This window comes from Zootoca vivipara, chromosome 13, assembly GCF_965207765.1.
Source record: "Zootoca vivipara chromosome 13, rZooViv2.hap1.1, whole genome shotgun sequence".
Taxonomy (NCBI): Eukaryota; Metazoa; Chordata; class Lepidosauria; order Squamata; family Lacertidae; genus Zootoca; species Zootoca vivipara.
The window spans coordinates 3,141,298-3,161,442 of NC_142596.1; the positions used below are offsets into that span (position 1 = coordinate 3,141,298).

At 45.7% G+C, this 20,145-nt stretch overlaps 2 protein-coding genes across 4 annotated transcripts in view; one reads left to right on the forward strand and one right to left on the reverse strand.

The window, feature by feature from the left end:
• Positions 1 to 17,048, forward strand: part of ENTREP2 (endosomal transmembrane epsin interactor 2) — a 150,463-nt gene extending 133,415 nt beyond the window's left edge. The window contains exons 5-11 of the mRNA XM_035131777.3: positions 2,598 to 2,705; positions 8,269 to 8,432; positions 9,431 to 9,566; positions 11,515 to 11,590; positions 12,781 to 13,293; positions 14,534 to 14,862; positions 16,410 to 17,048. Of these exons, the coding sequence (XP_034987668.3) occupies positions 2,598 to 2,705; positions 8,269 to 8,432; positions 9,431 to 9,566; positions 11,515 to 11,590; positions 12,781 to 13,293; positions 14,534 to 14,862; positions 16,410 to 16,589 (1,506 nt within the window). The 3' untranslated portion in view covers positions 16,590 to 17,048. The remainder of the gene's footprint in view (positions 1 to 2,597; positions 2,706 to 8,268; positions 8,433 to 9,430; positions 9,567 to 11,514; positions 11,591 to 12,780; positions 13,294 to 14,533; positions 14,863 to 16,409) is intronic.
• A 1,188-nt stretch (positions 17,049 to 18,236) lies between these two features.
• Positions 18,237 to 20,145, reverse strand: part of APBA2 (amyloid beta precursor protein binding family A member 2) — a 100,996-nt gene continuing 99,087 nt past the window's right edge. For all 3 annotated transcript variants that reach the window (XM_088657318.1, XM_035132241.3, XM_088657319.1), the window contains one exon: positions 18,237 to 19,674. In XM_088657318.1, coding sequence (XP_088513444.1) covers positions 19,603 to 19,674 — 72 coding nt within the window. In that variant the 3' untranslated portion in view covers positions 18,237 to 19,602. The remainder of the gene's footprint in view (positions 19,675 to 20,145) is intronic.

Genomic DNA, 20,145 nt, shown 5'->3' on the forward strand with positions numbered 1-20,145 from the left:
GTACTTTATCTTATCTGTCCTGAATCATCAAACATTCAACTTCATTGTATGTCCATGAGTTCCAGTCTTAAGAGAGAAAGAGAAAAGCTTTCTGCATTTCCCCCTTGCCATGCATAACTTCATAAATTGTGATTAATTGAATAAATGGAGTGCATTCTGATGTTTAATTATGCTTTATTTGGTCTGCCATCTTGATCCCACATGGTGCTTGGAGTCTAAAGGTAAATGGAGATCTCAACCTCCCGCTTGGGAAGCCTCATGCAGAGTTGGCCAACAATCTCTTCAGAGGCATCCCAACGGGTGCAGGTTGGGCTTGTCATGCCAAATTTGGCAATGTCCTACCAAATGGGGTTACAATATCTTCAGAGGCATCCTAATCAGTGCAGTTTGGATCTGTCACACCAAAAAATGGTTATACCACAGTAATGTTTTGGTCTGCCATCTTGATTCAAAATGGCGGCTGGTTGCCCAACATCAATGAAAACTGCTTATTCCACCTTGGGAATCCTAACACATGGAGAACAGAAGGACAAATCATTTTCCAAAATATATAGTAGATAAGGGCGACTAATATATACAGATAGAAATTGCTTTTTTTCTGGACACAGAAATGTGTTGTGTTTGGAACAGAGCACAGCTGCTTGTGAGACAAGTTCCCAGTGGTCTGTGGTGGGGTTTTGTGTTACTGAATTAAAAGGGTGCGCTGGTCTAGGTTTGTGATTTGTTTTGTTTTACATGGTGGACTGCTGCACTGTTGAAACAAAGCATTATTTCCAGTTCTTTGGTTGCTGAGGCTCACAAGACCCTTGTCCTCATTTCAAGCACTTGAAAAAGAGATGGATGTTAATTAAGATTTGTCAATGAGAGGAGGAGGAGGTTGAGAGAAAACATAATTTATGTCTTTAATTTTCCAAATGTTTCTCTTCTCCGTCTTGCGCCACTTAACTTTAGGAATAGTGGCCTTTAATTAGGTACAGTGGCAGCTATAGAGGGTGATTCACTTTGCATGCCAGGGGTGTAATATATCAGGTTATATGCCCACAAGTCCTGTAAAATAAGTATGGGAGCAATTTTATAATTATGCTGTGGGTGGGTGGGTGGCCCCAGATTAATTCTGAAAATGGGAAAAAGAAGATGGGGGAGGGGAGCAGTCTGTTATTTCAGATACAGGTATCAGTATTTTGAGGGAAATGTGGATCAGAATCCTCCCCCCCCCCCAAAAAAAAAACCCATAGGATGATGATATAGCATGACAAAACATCAATCTGAGGCATTTTGGTGAAGGAAACCCATGGAGTTGAGGAAACTCCACAAAAAGGGGGAGAAATAACACTCCCCCCCCCATCTAGAAACTTTTGAAATGCTTTTGAAAGTCAAAAACAAGTTGACTTTATGAAGTTACTTTCAGCTGCACCAGGGCCACTGGTCCAGTGAGCTCAGTACTATTTGCTCTGACCTGATGACAGCTTGGCAAGGGCTCAGGCAGAGAAGGGTCTCCCCCCCCCCAGCCTCCTGTGATCCTTGTAACTGGAGGTATCAGGGGTTGAACCTAGGGGTCTTGTGCATTCAAAGTATGGGCTCTACCACTGAGCTGTGGTCTCTGAGCATTTGTCCTCTGTCGTTGTTGTTTAGTCGTTTAGTCGTGTCGAACTCTTCGTGACCCCATGGACCATAGCACACCAGGCACTCCTGTCTTCCACTGCCTCCCGCAGTTTGGTCAAACTCATGTGCATTTGCTATTCTGAAAAAGGGAATCTAGAAGCCTGATGGGTGTAGAGCCTATTATGCATGTTGGCCCAAGAATGAGCCTATGCCCAATAAATTTGTTAGTGTTAAAGGTGCCACAATAATCTTTTGGGGTTTTTTATTGCAGGAGAGTTGATATAATTAGAAAAAGACTCAAGGGTGCCTCTCCAGCATGCAGCCAGGAAAACCCCACATGGGAATGAAAGATGGGCTGTGAGCATTCCATGGCTCCCCTTCACACCTTTGAACATAGTTGTTTCATAGAATCACAAAACTGAAGAGTTCTAGTCCATCTAGTCCAGCCTCCTAAAATGCAGGAATCACAGCTAAATTTACAATATTTTTTTCCACTTTTCAGACAGTTTTTGCCTCCCAAAGCAATTTCAATTAATGGAGGGCTGCTTACAGATTTATCTGGCTCACAGACACATACCAGGGAAGGGGGTGTCTCTAGAAAATCAAATCGTAGCCAGGAACATTGCAGAATTATGCTTGCAGAATTTCATTGACTAATAATAAATAAGAAAGAGTTGCTGCTGGAATTCTTTTGTGACCACGATACAAATCTGCATTTTCCTTTTTCCGTTTTTAGGAGCCTTATACTTCTTATTTTTCCTACGGGTTGGTGCCGCATTTGTTTCTGAGGAATGAGAGGGTTATGTGCAGTGTAAATTGGACAGACCTAATAAAGACCCACATCAAGCAGATAACCATTGACAGCATTTATTATCCAATCTGCTGGAAATGTTTTTAGCACCCATCGTCTGTCTTGCTTTGATAAGGAGTGACATTATTGCTCTCTCTCTCTCTCTCTCTCTCTCTCTCTCTCTCTCTCTCTCTCCCCCTTGCAGGACCTGTTGTTTAGCGTCTGTGCTCTCAATATCATCTCCACTATTGTCTGTGCTCTGGCCACCGCAATGTGCTGCATGCAGATGGTCTCCTCTGACATTCTGCAAATGGTAAGTGAATTCCAACAAGAGAATGTGCTGTTATGCGTCTATAGAATCATAGAGTTGGAAGAGACCACAAGGGCCATCCAGTCCAACCCCCTGCCAAGCAGGAAACACCATCAAAGCATTCTTGACATATGCCTGTCAAGCCTCTGCTTAAAGACCTCCAAAGTAGGAGACTCCACCACACTCCTTGGCAGCAAATTCCACTGCCGAACAGCTCTTACTGTCAGGAAGTTCTTCCTAATGTTTAGGTGGAATCTTCTTTCTTGTAGCTTGAATCCATTGCTCTGTGTCCGCTTCTCTGGAGCAGCAGAAAACAACCTTTCTCCCTCCTCTATATGACATCCTTTTATATTTTTGAACATGGCTGTCATATCACCCCTTAACCTTCTCTTCTCCAGGCTAAACATACCCAGCTCCCTAAGCCGTTCCTCATAAGGCATTGTTTCCAGGCCTTTGACCATTTTGGTTGCCCTCCTTTGGACATGTTCCAGCTTGACAATATCCTTCTTGAACTGTGGTGCCCAGAACTGGACACAGTACTCCAGGTGAGGTCTGACCAGAGCAGACCTCTATCTCTTCCCTCTTGCCTTGGTGTATCCATGCAGTATTGAAGGGGCTCACCAAGGGGCAAGTCCAGATTCTCTTTTCAGGGGTTTTGTGTTTGTTTGTTTGTTTGTTTGTTTGTTTGTTTGTTTACCACTATGTCATAAAGAACACCAAAGTTAACAGCAATAAAACTGTATAATGGAAACCATATTAAAAAAGGTAAAAACAGGCATCAATTTACCATCATTGAAGGATATATTCTTAATTGGCTGCATAGGCCTGGAGCAATGGAAAAGTTATCAGCTGGCATTTAAAAGTTGGCAGAGAAGACACACACTGAATCTCTATCGGCAGAGCATTCTACATGACTGGGCCAATGTCAAATGAGCCTCACCAACTTGGGGAATGACCAACGATACTCCTGCAGATGATTTCATCAGCTGAGCTGTGATTCAGCATTTGATGGAAACTGTTGAATGCTGCTATTCTGTATTCATAGCTCCCATTTCCTCTTATGTAATCCAGCTGTCCCCAACCTGGTCCTCTCCAGATGTCCCTGGACTCACAACTTCCATCAGTCTCGGCCCTCATGGCAAATGACTCACCAGCCACCTCATTTGGCCCATGAGGCTTTTTTGGCTATGCTGTGCCCACCTGGCATTTTGGCCTGCAGGGGTGGGGGAAGTCCAGACTGCCAGCTAAGGTAGGATACCTCCTCCAATCAGCCCCCAATCTCCTCCAGTCAGCAGGGCTCAACTTAGAATAATAGATTCTAAGATTCTCCAAAGATCTGCACTGAACAAATAAATGCTGCATCTGACATGGTGCCTCCCAGCTGTTGTGGGAATCCAGCTGCCATCAGCCCAGCCAGCATGGTCAATGGTTAGGGATAATGAGAATTGTAATCCAAGGACAGCTGGAGGGCAATGTGGAAAGCACCACATTGGCCAGCCTTGCTCTGCTCTGATATAGCTTATGTGCAGCACATCAAACAGCAAAACAAGTGTGAATCAGCCGGGGGAGGAAGAAAATGGAATTGTTTGGCGATGGCTTATTTTTCAGCCCATTTATAAACTCTGCTGTTAACAAGGTAATTTTTAAGGTCCAGCTCAATAATTGATGGGAATGAGAGTAGAGAAAGTTCTGAGATTTTTGTGTGTGTGCGTGAAGGAACATGCTGAGCAGTGGGGGGAGGCGCTGAATCAAGTACTGTTGCTTTCCTTATCCATACCTTTATAGGTTTTTGCTCTGCATTTTTTCTTTTTCTTTTTGCTGCATGATAAAAAGTGCTGATAAAGGAGATCCCTCCATTTCCTCTGAAAATGAGCTTGAGCTGTTGTGCATGTTCCTAGCAAGTGTCCTTGTGAAAAGCACTCACTGAAACCTGGTGGGATGAGTCTCATGATTGGAATGTAGTAATAGAGGGATACAATCTATTTCCAAACAGGAAAGGAGGAGGAGTGGCGTTATACGTCAGGGATGTGTATATCTGTGAAGAGATCCAGGATTTAAAACTTCAAAGCCATATTGAGAGTATGTGGGTCAAAATTAAGGGAGAAAAATAACAGTGATCTCATTGTGGGAGTTTACTATAGATCCCCAAGCTAAACTGAGGACACAGATGAAGCCTTCCTGCAACAGATGACCAAGCATTCAAAAGGAAGTGAGATAGTATTAATGGGGGATTTCAACTATCCTGATATTTGTTGGATGTCAAACTCAGCCAAGAGCATAAGGTCGAACAGATTCCTCACTGGCCTTGCAGACAACTTCATTGTCCAGAAAGTGGGAGAAGCAACAAGAGGATCAGCCATTTTAGATCTGGTCCTAACCAACAGTGATGACCTGGTTAGTGGGGTAGAAGTGGCAGGATCATTAGATGGGAGTGACCATGCTCTTCTGGAGTTTATTATACAGCAGAAAGGAGCAACCAAGCATACTAAGACTCAAATTCTAGACTTTAAGAAAGCCGACTTCAGAAAACTTAGGGAAACGCTGGGTGAAATCCCATGGACAGAAATACTAAAAGGGACGGGAGTTCATGATGGTTGGGAGTTTGTTAAAAGGGAGATATTAAAAGCACAACTTCAGGCAATACCAATGAGACGGAAACATGGAAGGTGCCTAAAGAAGCCAGGGTGGCTATCTAAAGAACTTTTAACTGAGTTAAGATTTAAAAGGGATATGTACAAAAAATGGAAAAGGGGGGAAACCACCAGAGAGGAATTCAAACAAATATCCAGCACGTGTAGAGACAAAGTCAGAAAAACTAAGCACAGAATGAACTGAGGCTTGCTAGAGAGGTTAAAAGCAACAAAAAGGGCTTTTATGGGTATGTCCGTAGCAAAAGGAAGAACAAGGAAACAGTGGGGTCACTTAGAGGAGAAGATGGTGAAATGCGAACAGGGGACAGAGAAAGGGCAGAACTCCTCAATACCTTCTTTGCCTCAGTCTTCTCCAAAAAAGAAAACAATGCCCGACCTGAAGAATATGGAGCAGATGATTCAACAGGGGAAACACAGCCCCGAACAAGTATGGAGGTAGTACAAGAATACACAGGCAGAAATTTGTTGCCTTACTGAAACCTCTGTGAGCCAGACAGAAATCAAGCCAAGGGCCAACAATCTAGAATCATAGAATCATAGAGTTGGAAGAGACCACTAGGACCATCCAGTCCAACCCCCTGCCGAGCAGGAGACACCATCAAAGCATTCCTGACAGATGGCAGCCAAGCCTCCGCTTAAAGAAGGAGACTCCATCTGTTCAGTTGCCTTATAATTTCCAGAGAGACTGGACTTCCAACACTCCTCATGGAAGTGATATCTTAAATTCAGAATAATTTACACAAAAAATGTGGAGGATTTATAACTCTTATAACACTTTCATGGGGTTTTAATTTCACAGCTCTAGAAATAGGAATGCAATATTAGAGACAAGTGCAGGATGAAAGTTATTGGCGCTTCCTGCTGCTTAATCTTACAAAATACTTTCTTTTTAACAGCCCCACATAATTTTTCTACCAGAAGGAAGGGAATAGTTGCCTCAAATGACCCAGAGGACCTAGGAACTGAGTCCCAGAAAGATAGGGATCAAAATTGTAGGGACATCTGGGGGAAATGTGGAGACAGACTCGGGGGCAAGGCAAGCTATGGAATCAGGTAAGGAATCGGACAAAACAGTAGAGAGAAGAGGAGTGAAAGGTGGGAACAGATGAGTTTGCAGACAGGTGAGCGGTCTGAATGCACCATTGGTGTAAGGAAGACTAAGAGGCAAGGAGAGTGGAGGTCAAGAGCAGCATGTGTTACCCAGGGAGCAGGGAGTGGATGTTGGGAACCAGCAGAGAGAGCGCACAACCTACACACACAAACATCAAATATGTCCTTATTTCCTTTTTGTTACATAGGTAGAGAAAACAGTTACAAACTTTGAGAAAAATGATAAGGAAGACTCTACTATATATTTTAGGGGAATTTGTCCTCTACGTACCATATTGGCCCAAATATAAGCCACACTCGCAAATAAGCTGCACCTTTAAAATTCAAGGGGTAAAAAGAAAAGAAAGACAACACCCAAATATAAGCCACTTCCTTAAAATTCCCGGCACTGGTGAGCGCACTTCCCTGGTGCTCTCCCCTTATGGTTGTCCACCCGCAGCAGCATGAGTGTGGCACGCCCGCTTCCCAACTGGTTTGTGGTGCACTTCTCACTTGCTGCCCCTCACTAAGATCTATCCTCCTGTAATGGGTGGGAGGCAGTGGCGCCCCCAAAAAACTTTCTGGCTGAGCAGCGGTGCTTGCGGAGGAGCATAAGGTCGTGAATATAAGCCACACTTTAACTTTCCATGGTCGGAATTTGGGGGGAAAGTGTGGCTTATTTGGGGTCCAATACGGTATTTGGATGGCTCTTGAGATATTGTTGCCAACCTTGGGGTGAGGGTTCCTGAGGTGGGGCAGTGGGCTTTGTCCTCACTTGATTGGTGGATGCCATTTTGAATCAAGATGGTGACCAGAATGTGACTTTGGTGTGCCACTACCTGTGTTTGGTATAGGCTTGGTCACCTCTTGTGATATCATCACTAAACCTGCAATGAGGGTTCCCTAGATGAGATAGAAGACTCTGTTGTGTGACAAGTCAAAATTCACAAATTACACTATCCATTTAAAAATCACAATATTGTCGGTTTCTACAATTTCCTGTTGAGAAAGACAAAAAGAGAGAAAAACAAGTAATACAGTGGAGTAATAGTTACTTAGCATGGCATACTTTATGGGAGAAAGCACCTCTAAGCTAAAACTGTAAAAACCCAGCATAAATACTATATGAGATATACCAAGTCAATCACTGTCCTGAAATGTCCAATCAGTGACAAAGACTGCTACCTAAAAATGTAATGTTTTAATGTACGGTATTCCCTTTTTCTCTTGGTTTTAATGTATGTATTTTGTGGGACATTGGTCTGTTTGGTTGGTTGGTATATTGCAGGCATAGGCAAACTCGGCCCTCCAGATGTTTTGGGACTACAACTCCCATCATCCCTGGCCACTGGTCCTGTTAGCTAGGGATGATGGGAGTTGTAGTCCCAAAACATCTGGAGGGCCGAGTTTGTCTATGCCTGAGTATGTTGCTTTGGGTTGCCCTGGGCAAAAAAAAAAGATAATTAATAATAATTATTATTATTTCCAGGTGCATTTTCCAGGCAGCCACAGGCTTTGGGACGCTTGCTTCAATTCTCCCACGTTTGGTCCCAGATCTTGGTAGTGAGGAGGGCAGCTGATAGGCCCTGCTGAGGTCATGGGCCACTGACCTGTGGCCTCCTGTTGAAGCTGGGCATGGGTTCAGTCATTATCTTAACATACGTTATGCAGTGATTCCTTATTCATATACGGGTGTTCTTTGGAAATGCATTTTTGCCTTTTGCTCTGACTAGCGGCCAATGTGCTTTCTCCTGCTGTATGAACTTCCTAGAATCTACTGGGTACTATTCCTAATGCATCTTGAATATCCTGCTTGTATCACACAGTTCCTCCCGCAGAGGTCTCATTCTGCCAACCCTGACTGTATGACACCCCATGGGACTATCTTGGGGCACCAGACCTTGGATTTTGATGAGTTCATCCCTCCAGTTCCACCCCCACCCTACTACCCACCCGAGTACACATGCACTCCTGTGATAGAAGCACAAAGGTAAATGATTTCTTGGTTGTTGTTTAGTCGTGTCCGACTCTTCGTGACCCCATGGACCAGAGCAGGCATCCCCAAACTTTGGCCCTCCAGATGTTTTGGACTACAATTCCCATCATCCCTGACCACTGGTCCTCTTAGCTAGGGATCATGGGAGTTGTAGGACAAAACATCTGGAGGGCCGCAGTTTGGGGGTGCCTGGACCAGAGCATGCCAGGCACTCCTGTCTTCCACTGCCTCCCGCAGTTTGGTCAGACTCATGTTCGTAGCTTCGAGAACACTGTCCAACCATCTCGTCCTCTGTCGTCCCCTTCTCCTTGTGCCCTCAATCTTTCCCAGCACCAGGGTCTTTTCCAGGGAGTCTTCTCTTCTCATGATTTCTTTCGCCTGTGATTAACCATTCACACAAGAGACATGAATGAGCTGGTACTCAGCAAAGGGTTCTTGGTCTGCTGCTCTGTCCCTGACCCCAGACAGCAAAGAGGGATTCTTCCCGGGCTGCTGCTGGCTTTTAAAGATAGCCGCACGTTCAGTTCAAATATGCAGCATTTTCATTCATTCAGTACATATGTTCTTAGTAGGACTGTTCTTTAAGTTAAAAACAAGTCTTAGCTGATAAATCCTACAACATTTAGTTAATTCATTGAGTACAGTGTAATATGGCATGCCTTTGCAAGAAGCAGGCCATCTTTTGTCTTTAGATGACCCAAATGCATCAGAGCAGGAATAATATTGAAAGAGGCGTTCCCTCCTCTGGGTGAGTGAAAGGGAGATGCCTCTGCTAAGGTGTTGCTTGTCCTTTGCACTTTTAAGAAGTAGTTGCCTTAAAAAAAGAAATCAGATTTTTAATAGAAATGTCTGCCATCCAATTAATCAGGTCACATCTTTCATCTGAGCAAAAGTCGATTTAATGGATTGAACTGATTTGTTGATTAAATGTTAAAGCCCCAGTTATTGATGGCTTTATTACTGATTATTGTTGTCATTGTGTGTGTGTTTAGAGGGCTCCACCTGGACTTTCCTCACTCACCCTTTGGCGCTTTGTATGAGGTTGCCATCAACAGCCCTGGAATGCTCTATCCATCTGAGCTGCCCCCTCCCTATGAAGCAGTTATTGGACAAAGCCCAGCCAATCAGGTGAGAAAGACCACTAGTGGGAGGAATATTTATTTATTTATTTATATATTTATATATATGCTGCTATGTCATTTTTAAAAAACAAACAAAATCCAAGTGGTTTACAGCACTTGAAGGATGGGTGGGGGCTAACAGATTGAGGTTGAATCCTGACAAGACAGAAGTACTGTTTGTGGGGGACAGGAGGTGGGCAGGTGTGGAGACTCCCTGGTCCTGAATGGGGTAATTGTGCCCCTGAAGGACCAGGTGAACAGCCTGGGAGTCAATTTGGACTCACAGCTGTCCATGGAGGCATCTGTGTCCAGGGAAGCTGTCTACCAGCTCCATCTGGTACGCAGGATGAGACCCTACCTGCCCACGGACTGTCTCGCCAGAGTGCTGCATGCTCTGGTTATCTCTCGCTTTGACTACTGCAATGCGCTCTACGTGGGGCTACCTTTGAAGGTGACTCGGAAACTACAACTAATCCAGAATGTGCCGAAACCAAATAACATCGGTCTTGAAAGACCTACATTGGCTCCCAGTACGTTTCCGAGCACAATTCAAAGTGTTGGTGCTGACCTTTAAAGCCCTAAACAGTCTTGGTCCAGTATACCTGAAGGAACGTCTCCACCCTCATCGTTCTGCCCAGACACTGAGGTCCAGCGCTGAGGGCCTTCTGGTGGTTCCCTCATTGCAAGAAGCCAAGTTACAGGGAACCAGGCAGAGGGCCTTCTCGGTAGTGGCACTCACCCTGTGGAACACCCTCCCATCAGATGTCAAAGAGAAAAACAACTACCAGACTTTTAGAAGACATCTGAAGGCAGCCCTGTTTAGGGAAGCTTTTAATGTTTAATAGATTATTGTATTTTACTATTCTGTTGGAAGCCGCCCAGAGTGGCTGGGGAAGCCCAGCCAGATGGGCGGGGTATAAATAATTTATTATTATTATTATTATTATTATTATTATTATTATTATTATTATTAACTATAACACTGTACAATGAAAACCATCAAGAAGAAGTTAAAAGTAGAAATCAGGTAACTCTTGTGGAAAGATGTCTTCTTTGTGGCCTGCATAGGCCTGGCAGAGTAGAAATGTTTTCAGGAGGCATTTGAAACTTGCCCCAGAAGGTGCTGCTGAATCTCAGGATTGGGCCGATGACACTAAAGGCTCCGTTTCTGATTGTCCACTGAGCCAGCTCAGGGAATGATCAATGGCACTCTAGTGATCAAGCTGGGATAGAAAGGTTCAAGGAATTCATGCCCAACCTGGACTCCCAGTTTTTATCAGTCTCAGCCAGCATGACCAATGCTCAGGGATTATGGGAGGTTTTTTTTGGGGGGGGGGGGTTGACAGTTTGAGGAAGGCTAATGTAATTCCATGCATATGGGGAGCAAGTATAAATCGCATGAGCAGAACCAACTCTTCTTCAGGAATAGTTAGACAGAGATTGAATCTGGGACCTTCTGCATTCAAAGCAGATGCTCTCCCAGTGAGCTACTGCCCTTTCCTCACAGACGGCAAGCAGCATCCTAAGCAGGGGTGGGCAACTTTTTTCCCTGTTGGGGGCCACGGGCCAGCAGTGGGTAGTACCAAAGGGAGAAGCCTACTGGATCAAAGACTCTCCTGCTTCCATGTTCACCGTGTTGGACTGGAATTCTGAGTACAAGTCAGGCTCAATGGAGCCGTGAGATCCCTGTGGAGGATGCTGGCTGGGGTGGAAAGTGGTGGCGGTTGGGCAGAGAGCTACATCGGCCTGGAGATGGCACAGGGACGGGGTCTGATGTCAGCATATCACCGCAAAGGAGCTGGTTCAGGATCCAGCATAGCTCCACGGGACTTCCAAATCAATACGCTGGCTGAGACTGGGCTGTGAGCAGCTAAATCTCGGATGATTTCTTTGGCAGTGAATGCCCTGGTTCCATTAGCTTCCGCTCCTGATTTTCTTTTCTTTGCTATTCACAGGTCACCACGGTGGGCCAGCAAGTGACAGAGCCCAGTCTGGCTGAGAGAAACACCACAGCAGGCTTCAGCAGCCAAGGTGATCTATGCACTGCGCATTCACTGGCATAGGGCTCATGCCCACTTTGATGCCTTGGCTGTGACTCCGGGCAGACCTGCTCCCTGCCTTGCAGGCCTTTTCCACCTGGCCTGGGGAAGGCGGGCCCAGACTGACTCCAGCTGCAAAAGCTGAGGCTGCTGAGCAGACACTTGGGCTGGCACTGTATGCCCTTGAGTACCCCCTGAAAAAAGCACTGGTTTTAACAATGGAAAGGCAGAATACAAATAAAATGATGATGATGATGATACCGTAGCTGGCAGTTGAAAATGTAATCTGACTCTGCTGGAAAGCATAAGATCAGAGGCAATTAAGAGAGGTTCAGGGCTGCCTTAGATCTGCATCAGTCCCTTCATGTGTGGGACTCATTGCTTTTATCTTGCGCTCATTAAAGGATGTGCTTGCACATGCCAGCCAGCTCCAAATATGGGGAAATTTCATTTAACCTTCCTTGGGGTTTTCCTTAGAAGAGGACTACACAAATGAAGGAAAACAGAAGAGTTTCCCAAGAATTTAAGAAATCTGGGAAGTTTATCTGAAAGCAAGTGAATCATCCAAAGGAACAAGGGCTTCTTGTTAGAGCACAGGATTCAGGGCTACACGAGAAACATAATGATCAAGAGGGTTGCAGTACCTTCAACCCAGGGTCGCAGGGTGGCTTACAGCTTTAAAACACAATTTAAAAACAATTTAAAACAACTTACAGTCATAAGGCAGGTGGGTCCTTAAAATATACGGGTAAGGGTAAAAAGGTGCATCTGCAGCATTCTCTGAATGTCAGGTGCACTTCTGTGGGGAGGAAGTTCCACAACGTAGGGGCCACCACAGAGAAGGCTCTCCTGGGTTGCCACCCCCTGACCCTATGAAGATGGAGGAACTACCAAGAGGACCCCTCTCTGCTGAGCTCAGCACCTAAGAGGGTCTTTATCAAAGAAGGGGGTCTTTCAGATATTGGGGCCTGAATTGTTTAGGGCTTTAAGTCTGAGCACTTGAATTGATCTGGGAAATGAACTGGCAACCGGTGCAGCTGATTTAAACCAGGTTGGCTTTTATGACACTACTCCTCTGTTCATTTCATTCTCCCTTTGCATTTTTCATGGTATCGTAAAACCAAGTTGGCCTGTGCTCAATAATGGCACTGCAGCAGTTTCTGACTCGACTCTGTTTTGCAGCCTCGGCAGACAGCACTTCCCACGTGGCCTCTGAAGCAGCTGACACCCCTGAGCACCCCAACTACTCCTCAGAGGACCTCTGTTCTCTGGAAGTCCCGGAGTCCCTCTACAGCATCCGTTGTGGGTTGCATAGGACTCGCTCCCAGGGTTCCCCAGGCGATGAGGCCAGCCAGACCTCTGTGAATGGGTCTCGTGGCCAGGAGCCCGAGACCTGCACCCGGAGTCGCTCCTCAGACTGTTCCTCAGAGAACTTCACTGCCTCCAAGAGAGATTCACGCAGCTCAGTCAGAGAATGCAAAACCACACCCCCTCAGAAGCCACGAAAGATGTGTTGCGGGGTCTTCATCCCACCCACTGGGCCACAGACTCACCATGCCCACTGCTCAGTGCCTGCAAGCAGTTTGCCCCACAGCTGCCCAGAGAGGATGGCCCAACAGCGCACAAGGAAAAGCAGGATTTCCAGCATAGTCCGATCCACTAGTGACCCTCTGTCATGTTCGTCTGCCACTGAAGGTGAGTGTCGCCTGCTGAGATGCCAGTCAACAGAGCCAGGCGTGAAACAGGCATTCCTCCAGCTTTACAATACAGGCGGTGCTCCTTGAGACATTGTAGAACCATACGCATGTCCTTCACGTGCTGCTCCAGGATGTCAGAATATATCAAGATGTCATCCAAAAAGACCACACAGTTCTTGAATAGCAGTGAGCAGAGTCACCCTTACAGGTGGCAAATAAATGTAATAAATTAAACGAACAAACGTAACATTTCCAACCAGATGTTGTTGGACTTAGGGGTGAACACCCCTGTCAACACTGCGTTCTCGTCTGTTTTTCATTCTTCCGTTTAAAGTTCAGTTTGCCACTAATGCATCAGTTAGCATTTTTTTAAAAAAATGTCAACATTTTATTTATTTATTTATAAAAATATTTAATAGACAACTATTTCATTTAAAATATCAAACTGGTTTCCAGCAAAAATACATAAAACCATACAGTAAAAACATATTAAAAATCATATTAAAAGGGTGTATTCTTAATTGGCTGCATAGACCTGGCAGAAAGGAAAACTTTTCAGCCAGTATTTAAAAGTCTGCACAGAAGGTGCCTGCTGAATATCCAGCATTCCATAGTACCGGACCAATGACACAAAGGCTCATTTTCTTTCTGTTATCAAGTTAGCCTCAGCATTTAGTGTGCATTTCTCTTATATATGCATATATTGTATGCAATGTGCGATACCAGGGGATGGACCACTGGCAGAAGGTCACAGCTTTCCCCCATGTGGCACCCGCTTTGCATGAGTAGTACACAAAGAGGGCTAGAGAGCTGACTGATCATGATAGGGCAGGCATTGAACAATCAGAACAATTATTATAATATCAGAACAATGATTTATATAGCCAGGGGTGTGCCGCCTCAGGTGAAATGGGGAGGTACTGCCCAACTGCCCCCAACCCTGCCAAAGCCTCGCTTACTAGCTTCCAGCAAGAATTCACAAGGTCCCAGGAGAGCTCAGCCCTGGCAGCAGGAGCACACACACACACACACACACACACACACACACACACACACACACACCAGATTCTGCCGCCCACAGCAGCTGCTTCCGTCTGTCTCATTAGTGGGCCAGCTCTGTCTACAGGCACTTGTGGTGGTGACAATGAACCACTGAACTCGCTGTGGTCCTTGTGTCTGAATTAGTGCTGTTTCCCCCTACCGCCTTCATAATATTTCTCCTTCCCATTTGGTTTTAGTTCCTGCCTCTGGTCCTCATGTGGCTGCCTCTACTTATCAGGACTCCAGAAACCAGCTCCATCCAGTGGGAAAGCTGAGGGACCCCAAAAAGGCCGAACGTTCCCGGAAGCCAAAGGCCTTCCAGACCATCTGCAAGGAGCGTCCCCACTCTCTGGTGGACCTGCAAGCCTACAAGGACACAAAGATCCTGGTGGCCAAGTTTTTGGAGCACTCGAACTGCAACCTCCCCCCGGAAGTGCGTCATGTGGTAAACAGCATCCGGTCGGTCATCAAGTCTGACGAGCGGCACATGGAAGAAGCCATCTTCAGTGCAAACATCATTGACCAGGTGAGCAGCTTTAATGTTTTGGTTTGGTAACGGTGGCCATGGTGGAATCTCCTTGTTCCATGGCAGTTTGCTGCTGGGTACCAGTCACTGCCAGGTCAGGCAGAGGGCAGCTGAGACCCTCCAGATTAGGCTGCAAAATCGCTACTTTCAAACTTGTTATCGAAACTAGTGACAGTTAGGTTGCTTTGAGCTCAGTATCAAATGGGATGCAGCCTGTATCAGATTCCATGTACATTTGTGGGGTGCCCCAGTCCCTTTTGCATGGCTGTGCCAACATTACAGATGTGGCCAGATCATAGCTGCCAAGTTTTTGCTTTTCTCACGAGGAAGCCTATTCAGCATAAGGGAATTTCCCTGAAAAAAAGGGATAACTTGGCAGCTATGGGCCAGATGGTGACCAAGCAGGCCAGCAAAGCAGAGGTGGGGGGCGGGCATAGGAGAAGGCAGACAGGCAGACTCAGGCACTCATATACAATCATAGCTGCCAAGTTTTCCCTTTTCTCGCGAGGAAGCCTATTCAGCATAAGGGAATTTCCCTTTAAAAAGGGATGCACATTCACACTATCACCCAAGCAGTTAGTCAAAAACTCAACAGAAGAAGCTTCATGTAGGCAGGAAGGCAGGCACTCACTCAGCCCGGTTGGGGGGGGGGTACCTGCAGGAATCTTCAAGTGGGCTTGCAGATACACACAGAGACAAACACACATTAGAGGAGAGTGGGATGTAGATAGGCAGGGCTAGCAGAACGAGGAAAAATAGGCTGGAAGGCATGGAAGAAGTAAACTAACTGGGAGAAATTGTGGGGAGGGGGTTGCCACAATCTCAGAGAAAACAAAGGCAAACAAAGTAGGTGGGGAACTGAAATGAAGGTAAGAAAAGATGCAAGTGAGAAGCTGATTGACTCGCCAGGTGTTGCTAAACTACAACTCCCATCATCCCTGGCCATTGGCCACACTTGGGAATTGTAGTTCATCACCATCCAGTTTCCTACCTTCCTAAGATGTTGGATGTTGCACCAGAATATGTTATCTGTTTTCATTATGTTTTGATTGGTGTACTTTTTTTTTTACTTGCACAATTTTGTGATGGTCTCCTGGCAAAGGGATAAAGATCACAAATCTTGTGTCTATAGATTTGGGGATGCAGGTCATCCCCACAGAGTTCAAGCATGTAACTGGCTTGACTCCTTGAATTGGCATCCGGCTCCACCACCCCAACACCCCCCTCCCGTTTTGCACCAGGCGGTGGCTCTGGAGGTTCTAGCTTTTTAAAAAGCAGCAGCAAATTTGGCTACAAGTGACTACTGGAACACCAGGGGCAAGCAACTCCACTTGCCTTACCCCACCCCTTGCCCCAGACCCCTAAAAGGCGGAGCGTCTGTTTAAGTACTTTTTCTTGCTGTCTCTTAGTGTTTTTGTCAGTCCAAAAGGCAGAATATGAATAAAGGAAAAAGTAACATAACACTCTGTCCCAGAAGTCTGCAGTCTGCCCACCTCTGCCTCTGCTCTGTGTCTAGCTTTCCTCCTTGCTCTCCTCTTTCTCTGCAGGTGATCATGAGCTCCCGACAGAATGTGGATACCTCAAGAAAACGGCTTCAGGAAGACCTCCACCTACAGAGCTGTGGGGCACTGAGCTCTCCAGTGGCCTTCTTACACAGGGCCCACATTGGCCCCAGCTTAGAGAGGCCACACAGTTTAATTGGAGTCTGTCGAGAAACCATCCTTTGACAAAGTACTGTGGCTGCTCCACGGAGGAATATTCTCCAGCTCCACTGCAGGCCTTTGAGAGAGCCAAGCATCCGGGGGGGGGGGGGCTTTAAAAGGCAAAGCAAACCCAACAGACACCCCTGAAGAGTCTTCCTTTCACGGTCCGGCTTTGGATCTTAACTTTCAGTGGCACAGCGCCCCGGTCCTGTGGCTTCATATTGAAGGGGCTCCTTTTGCAAAAGACTATTGGTTTATTATTTAACAAACAAACACAGACAGACACATACTTTTTCTCATTCAAAGAAGTTGCTTTTAAAAGTTTTGAAGGTTATGCTTGGGGTTAGAGGGCACACACACCCCTCTGTTGCCAAGCTGCAATGACCCTGCTTTACAGCTTAGAAGTTGTATTTTATTCACTGTACCTCAAAAGTGTTTTAACTAATTCTGAACAGTGTTTTAATAAAAAGGGGAAAAAACATATTTCTGGACACTGCATCTTCCAGAATTGATTTTCTACAATCAATATGTGGATTTTCTGTTGGGTTTCTGGGGGAGGGGGTTTGATGTGTTTATTGTCTATGTGTCCCCCCCCTTTTTGGCTAACTGATGTGCTGTTTTTCCCTTTTTAAAGATATTTCTGATCCACAGATACTGACAATTCTAAGATTGAACCCACCAAATACTGTAACCTACCAAATACTGTTGGACCAATGCCCATCAGCCCTGACCAGTGACTGTGTTGGCCACAGTCCAGGGTCTGACAACATCTGGAGTGCCCTGTTCTTCTAAGTTACAAGCTGGATCCCTGGGGAAAGCTAAGTGCCTTATTCACGGGCCGGGGAGGGGGGGGTAATTGAGCTCATGCCCCTTTTATTTGGCAGCTGTGGGCCAAACCAGAACCAGTGTTCACTGCAGAGCTGTCCTATGGAGCTTGGGACTGGTTCCAGAAAGCAGAAATGTCTGTGTGATAACTTAAGCACTTATGCAGCTGGAACACTTGCACCCTCCTTGTTGCAATAGAAGCTCATTCAACAGAGACGGCAGTGCCTCCGTGGCACCTCTCTTGCTTCTTGCCTCTTTTGCTACAGCACCAGCCCCAAGGATTTCTTGGCAGTATCAGCTCAGAAAGATGTCAAAAGTTGCCGTCTCTGAAAATGCTTTTTCAGCTTTGCTATTATGAAACGACAGTGACCTCCAGTGGAAGTCCAAGCATTCAGGTGACTAACTCACACTCCCTCAAAATCTGCAGTGCTGATTTCTGGAGGGGAAGATGAATGGTGAGCAGGAAGGTGCCTCTGCAATGTCACTTCAAGATTAAGCCCCAGTGGCTGAAGCCTGTGCTCTGCTTCAGCACTGCTATTGCACAGCCTCTCTTGGAACACGGCATGGCAATCTTGCACAAATCCCCTTGGAGGAGCTGTGCCACCGGTCACATGAGCTGGTCCTGGTGTCACTACACCTGCTAAGCGAGGGGTGGAGGACCTTTTCCCACGCAGAGGCAGAATCCCCTTGGTGGGAACCTGTAGGCAGCGGGTGAGGTCAGACCCCCAAGTGAACAGGTCTGTGAGGGAAGGGATGTGATTTGGGGGGGGGGGAGTTGGCCTGTGGGTTGAAGGTTTTCCATCCCTGCACTAAGTAGACTTCAAAAACAAACGAAAGAAGCCACAGTACTTTATTACTCCAAATTTATTAGCGAGTCTAGATTATTTCTCTCCTAGGGTCACCTGCATGCAACAAGAGATCTACGGCGTTACTCCTTGAACTACAGTAATCCTAAAGCTTTTCTGTTACTGCATGGTAAGGCTTCTTTAGTCACAGTGTATTATTGTTTTTTTTCAAGGCCTTGGCCAAAAGGAGAGAGAGAGAAATCAAGACGAAAAAGGTTACATCAGTTGACATTTATCTCATAATGAACACAACATTACTAGTACTCGGTTTATCATCTCCACAAATTCTAATACTGTTGATGGCGATGACTTCCCCGTTTGCAGCCATCATTTACATTCAGACCACATGTTGGCTCAGAAAAACAAAAAACAAAAAAAGGAAACAGGATTGACCTTAAAACTATTTAAACATGGCTTTCTGGTAGTAAACTCAAGTTCAACCAAAGATGGAAGGTTGTGGGATATTAAAAACTAGGAACCCCATGGTACCCCATATGCAAATCCATAGGAACAATTTCAGTCATTAAAAAACTTCAGTTTCCAAACCATAAATTTACTTGATTTAAATAAATATCCAGCTTTATATTGCGGCAAGTCTCGTTATTTTGCATCTGGGTTTTTGTTTTGTTTTTTAAAAAACCTCCTCCTCCCCACCAGCCCCCACCCCTTGTTCCACACTTAAAGTCACGTTTCATCAAAACTTGTTAACACATTACACTTGTCAATAAGAATACCAAGGACGACAGTAGCTTTTCATTGGATTAGCATCATCAAACACTCCACCCCCAAGCCCAGCTCCCAACCAGAAGTGCCTACATTCTTGGTCATTTCAAAACTGGCCTGCCCTCACTCATCTCCTCAAATTACACACTCAGTCTTGCCACATTGCTTAAAAGCAGCAGGCATGCATACCTGGGACGGCCATGCCACAGTCAGGGTTCAAATAAATGCCACAAGCAGAATCCACCAGCAAGAGGGATTGCACAGGCGCCACTGCCTGCAGCTGGATCCCAGGCAACATGCCAGTGGGGTTTGCACAGGGGGCGTTTGTGGTGGGTGCCACCCTATGCTTTCCAGCTTCCACAGGGAAAGGGTTTTGTAGATGATTTTGCAAAATACTTCCATGTATTGGAAAGGTGGTGTCAGTTGGTTATTGGTCCATAAGTAACAGATTCATCTTTTGGCAACAGAATGTTGTTTAAAATAGAAAGAAATGAAGAAGAAAAAGGCAAAGAAGCTGGATCTGTTGAGTTTCAGAATATATCCACGAATTGGTTCAAACCCTTTCAGTTCCTACAAAATACAAAAATTCCTCTTGAAGGTTCTAGAATGGCTGGGATAGTTCAGTTCAGTTCTTTTGATGAGAGTTAGATGTACAGTGGTGTCTCCTGTCCCGTTAGCAGCCTGAACATTGCTGCGGGCATTGTCTTCATATGAATCTGTCAAGTAGGCGAGAAGAGAATTGGCAGCGGTTAAGATCTGCTGTGTTGAATGTGGCAGTATCTTCCTCTTCTGCCCTCACTGCCTTCGGCCTCACTTAACCAGGGTGCCATGAAATCCAGCAGTGGTGACGCTTGTGATTGTGTTGGTGACATCAATGATGCCTGTAAACAAAATCACTTGCTGCGTCAAAGCCAATAGGATTAGACACCACCAGTATGGGCAAAGGAAGCCAAGGACTGTGAAGGCGAAAAAGGAAGATTCCCACTGAGAAGCAGCTGGGAAACAAGCAAGCATCAAACCGTATCCAAACAGTTCATAATTTCAATAGCCAGTCTGAAAGCAGCACCATCAACACAGCCAAACAAATTAGGGGTGGGTGGGGCTAACTCACCATCCTCCTTCACCAGCATGTCCTTGCCTTCATTTGCCTATAGTTAGAACCCCTGCAGTGCACCATGTGATTTTGT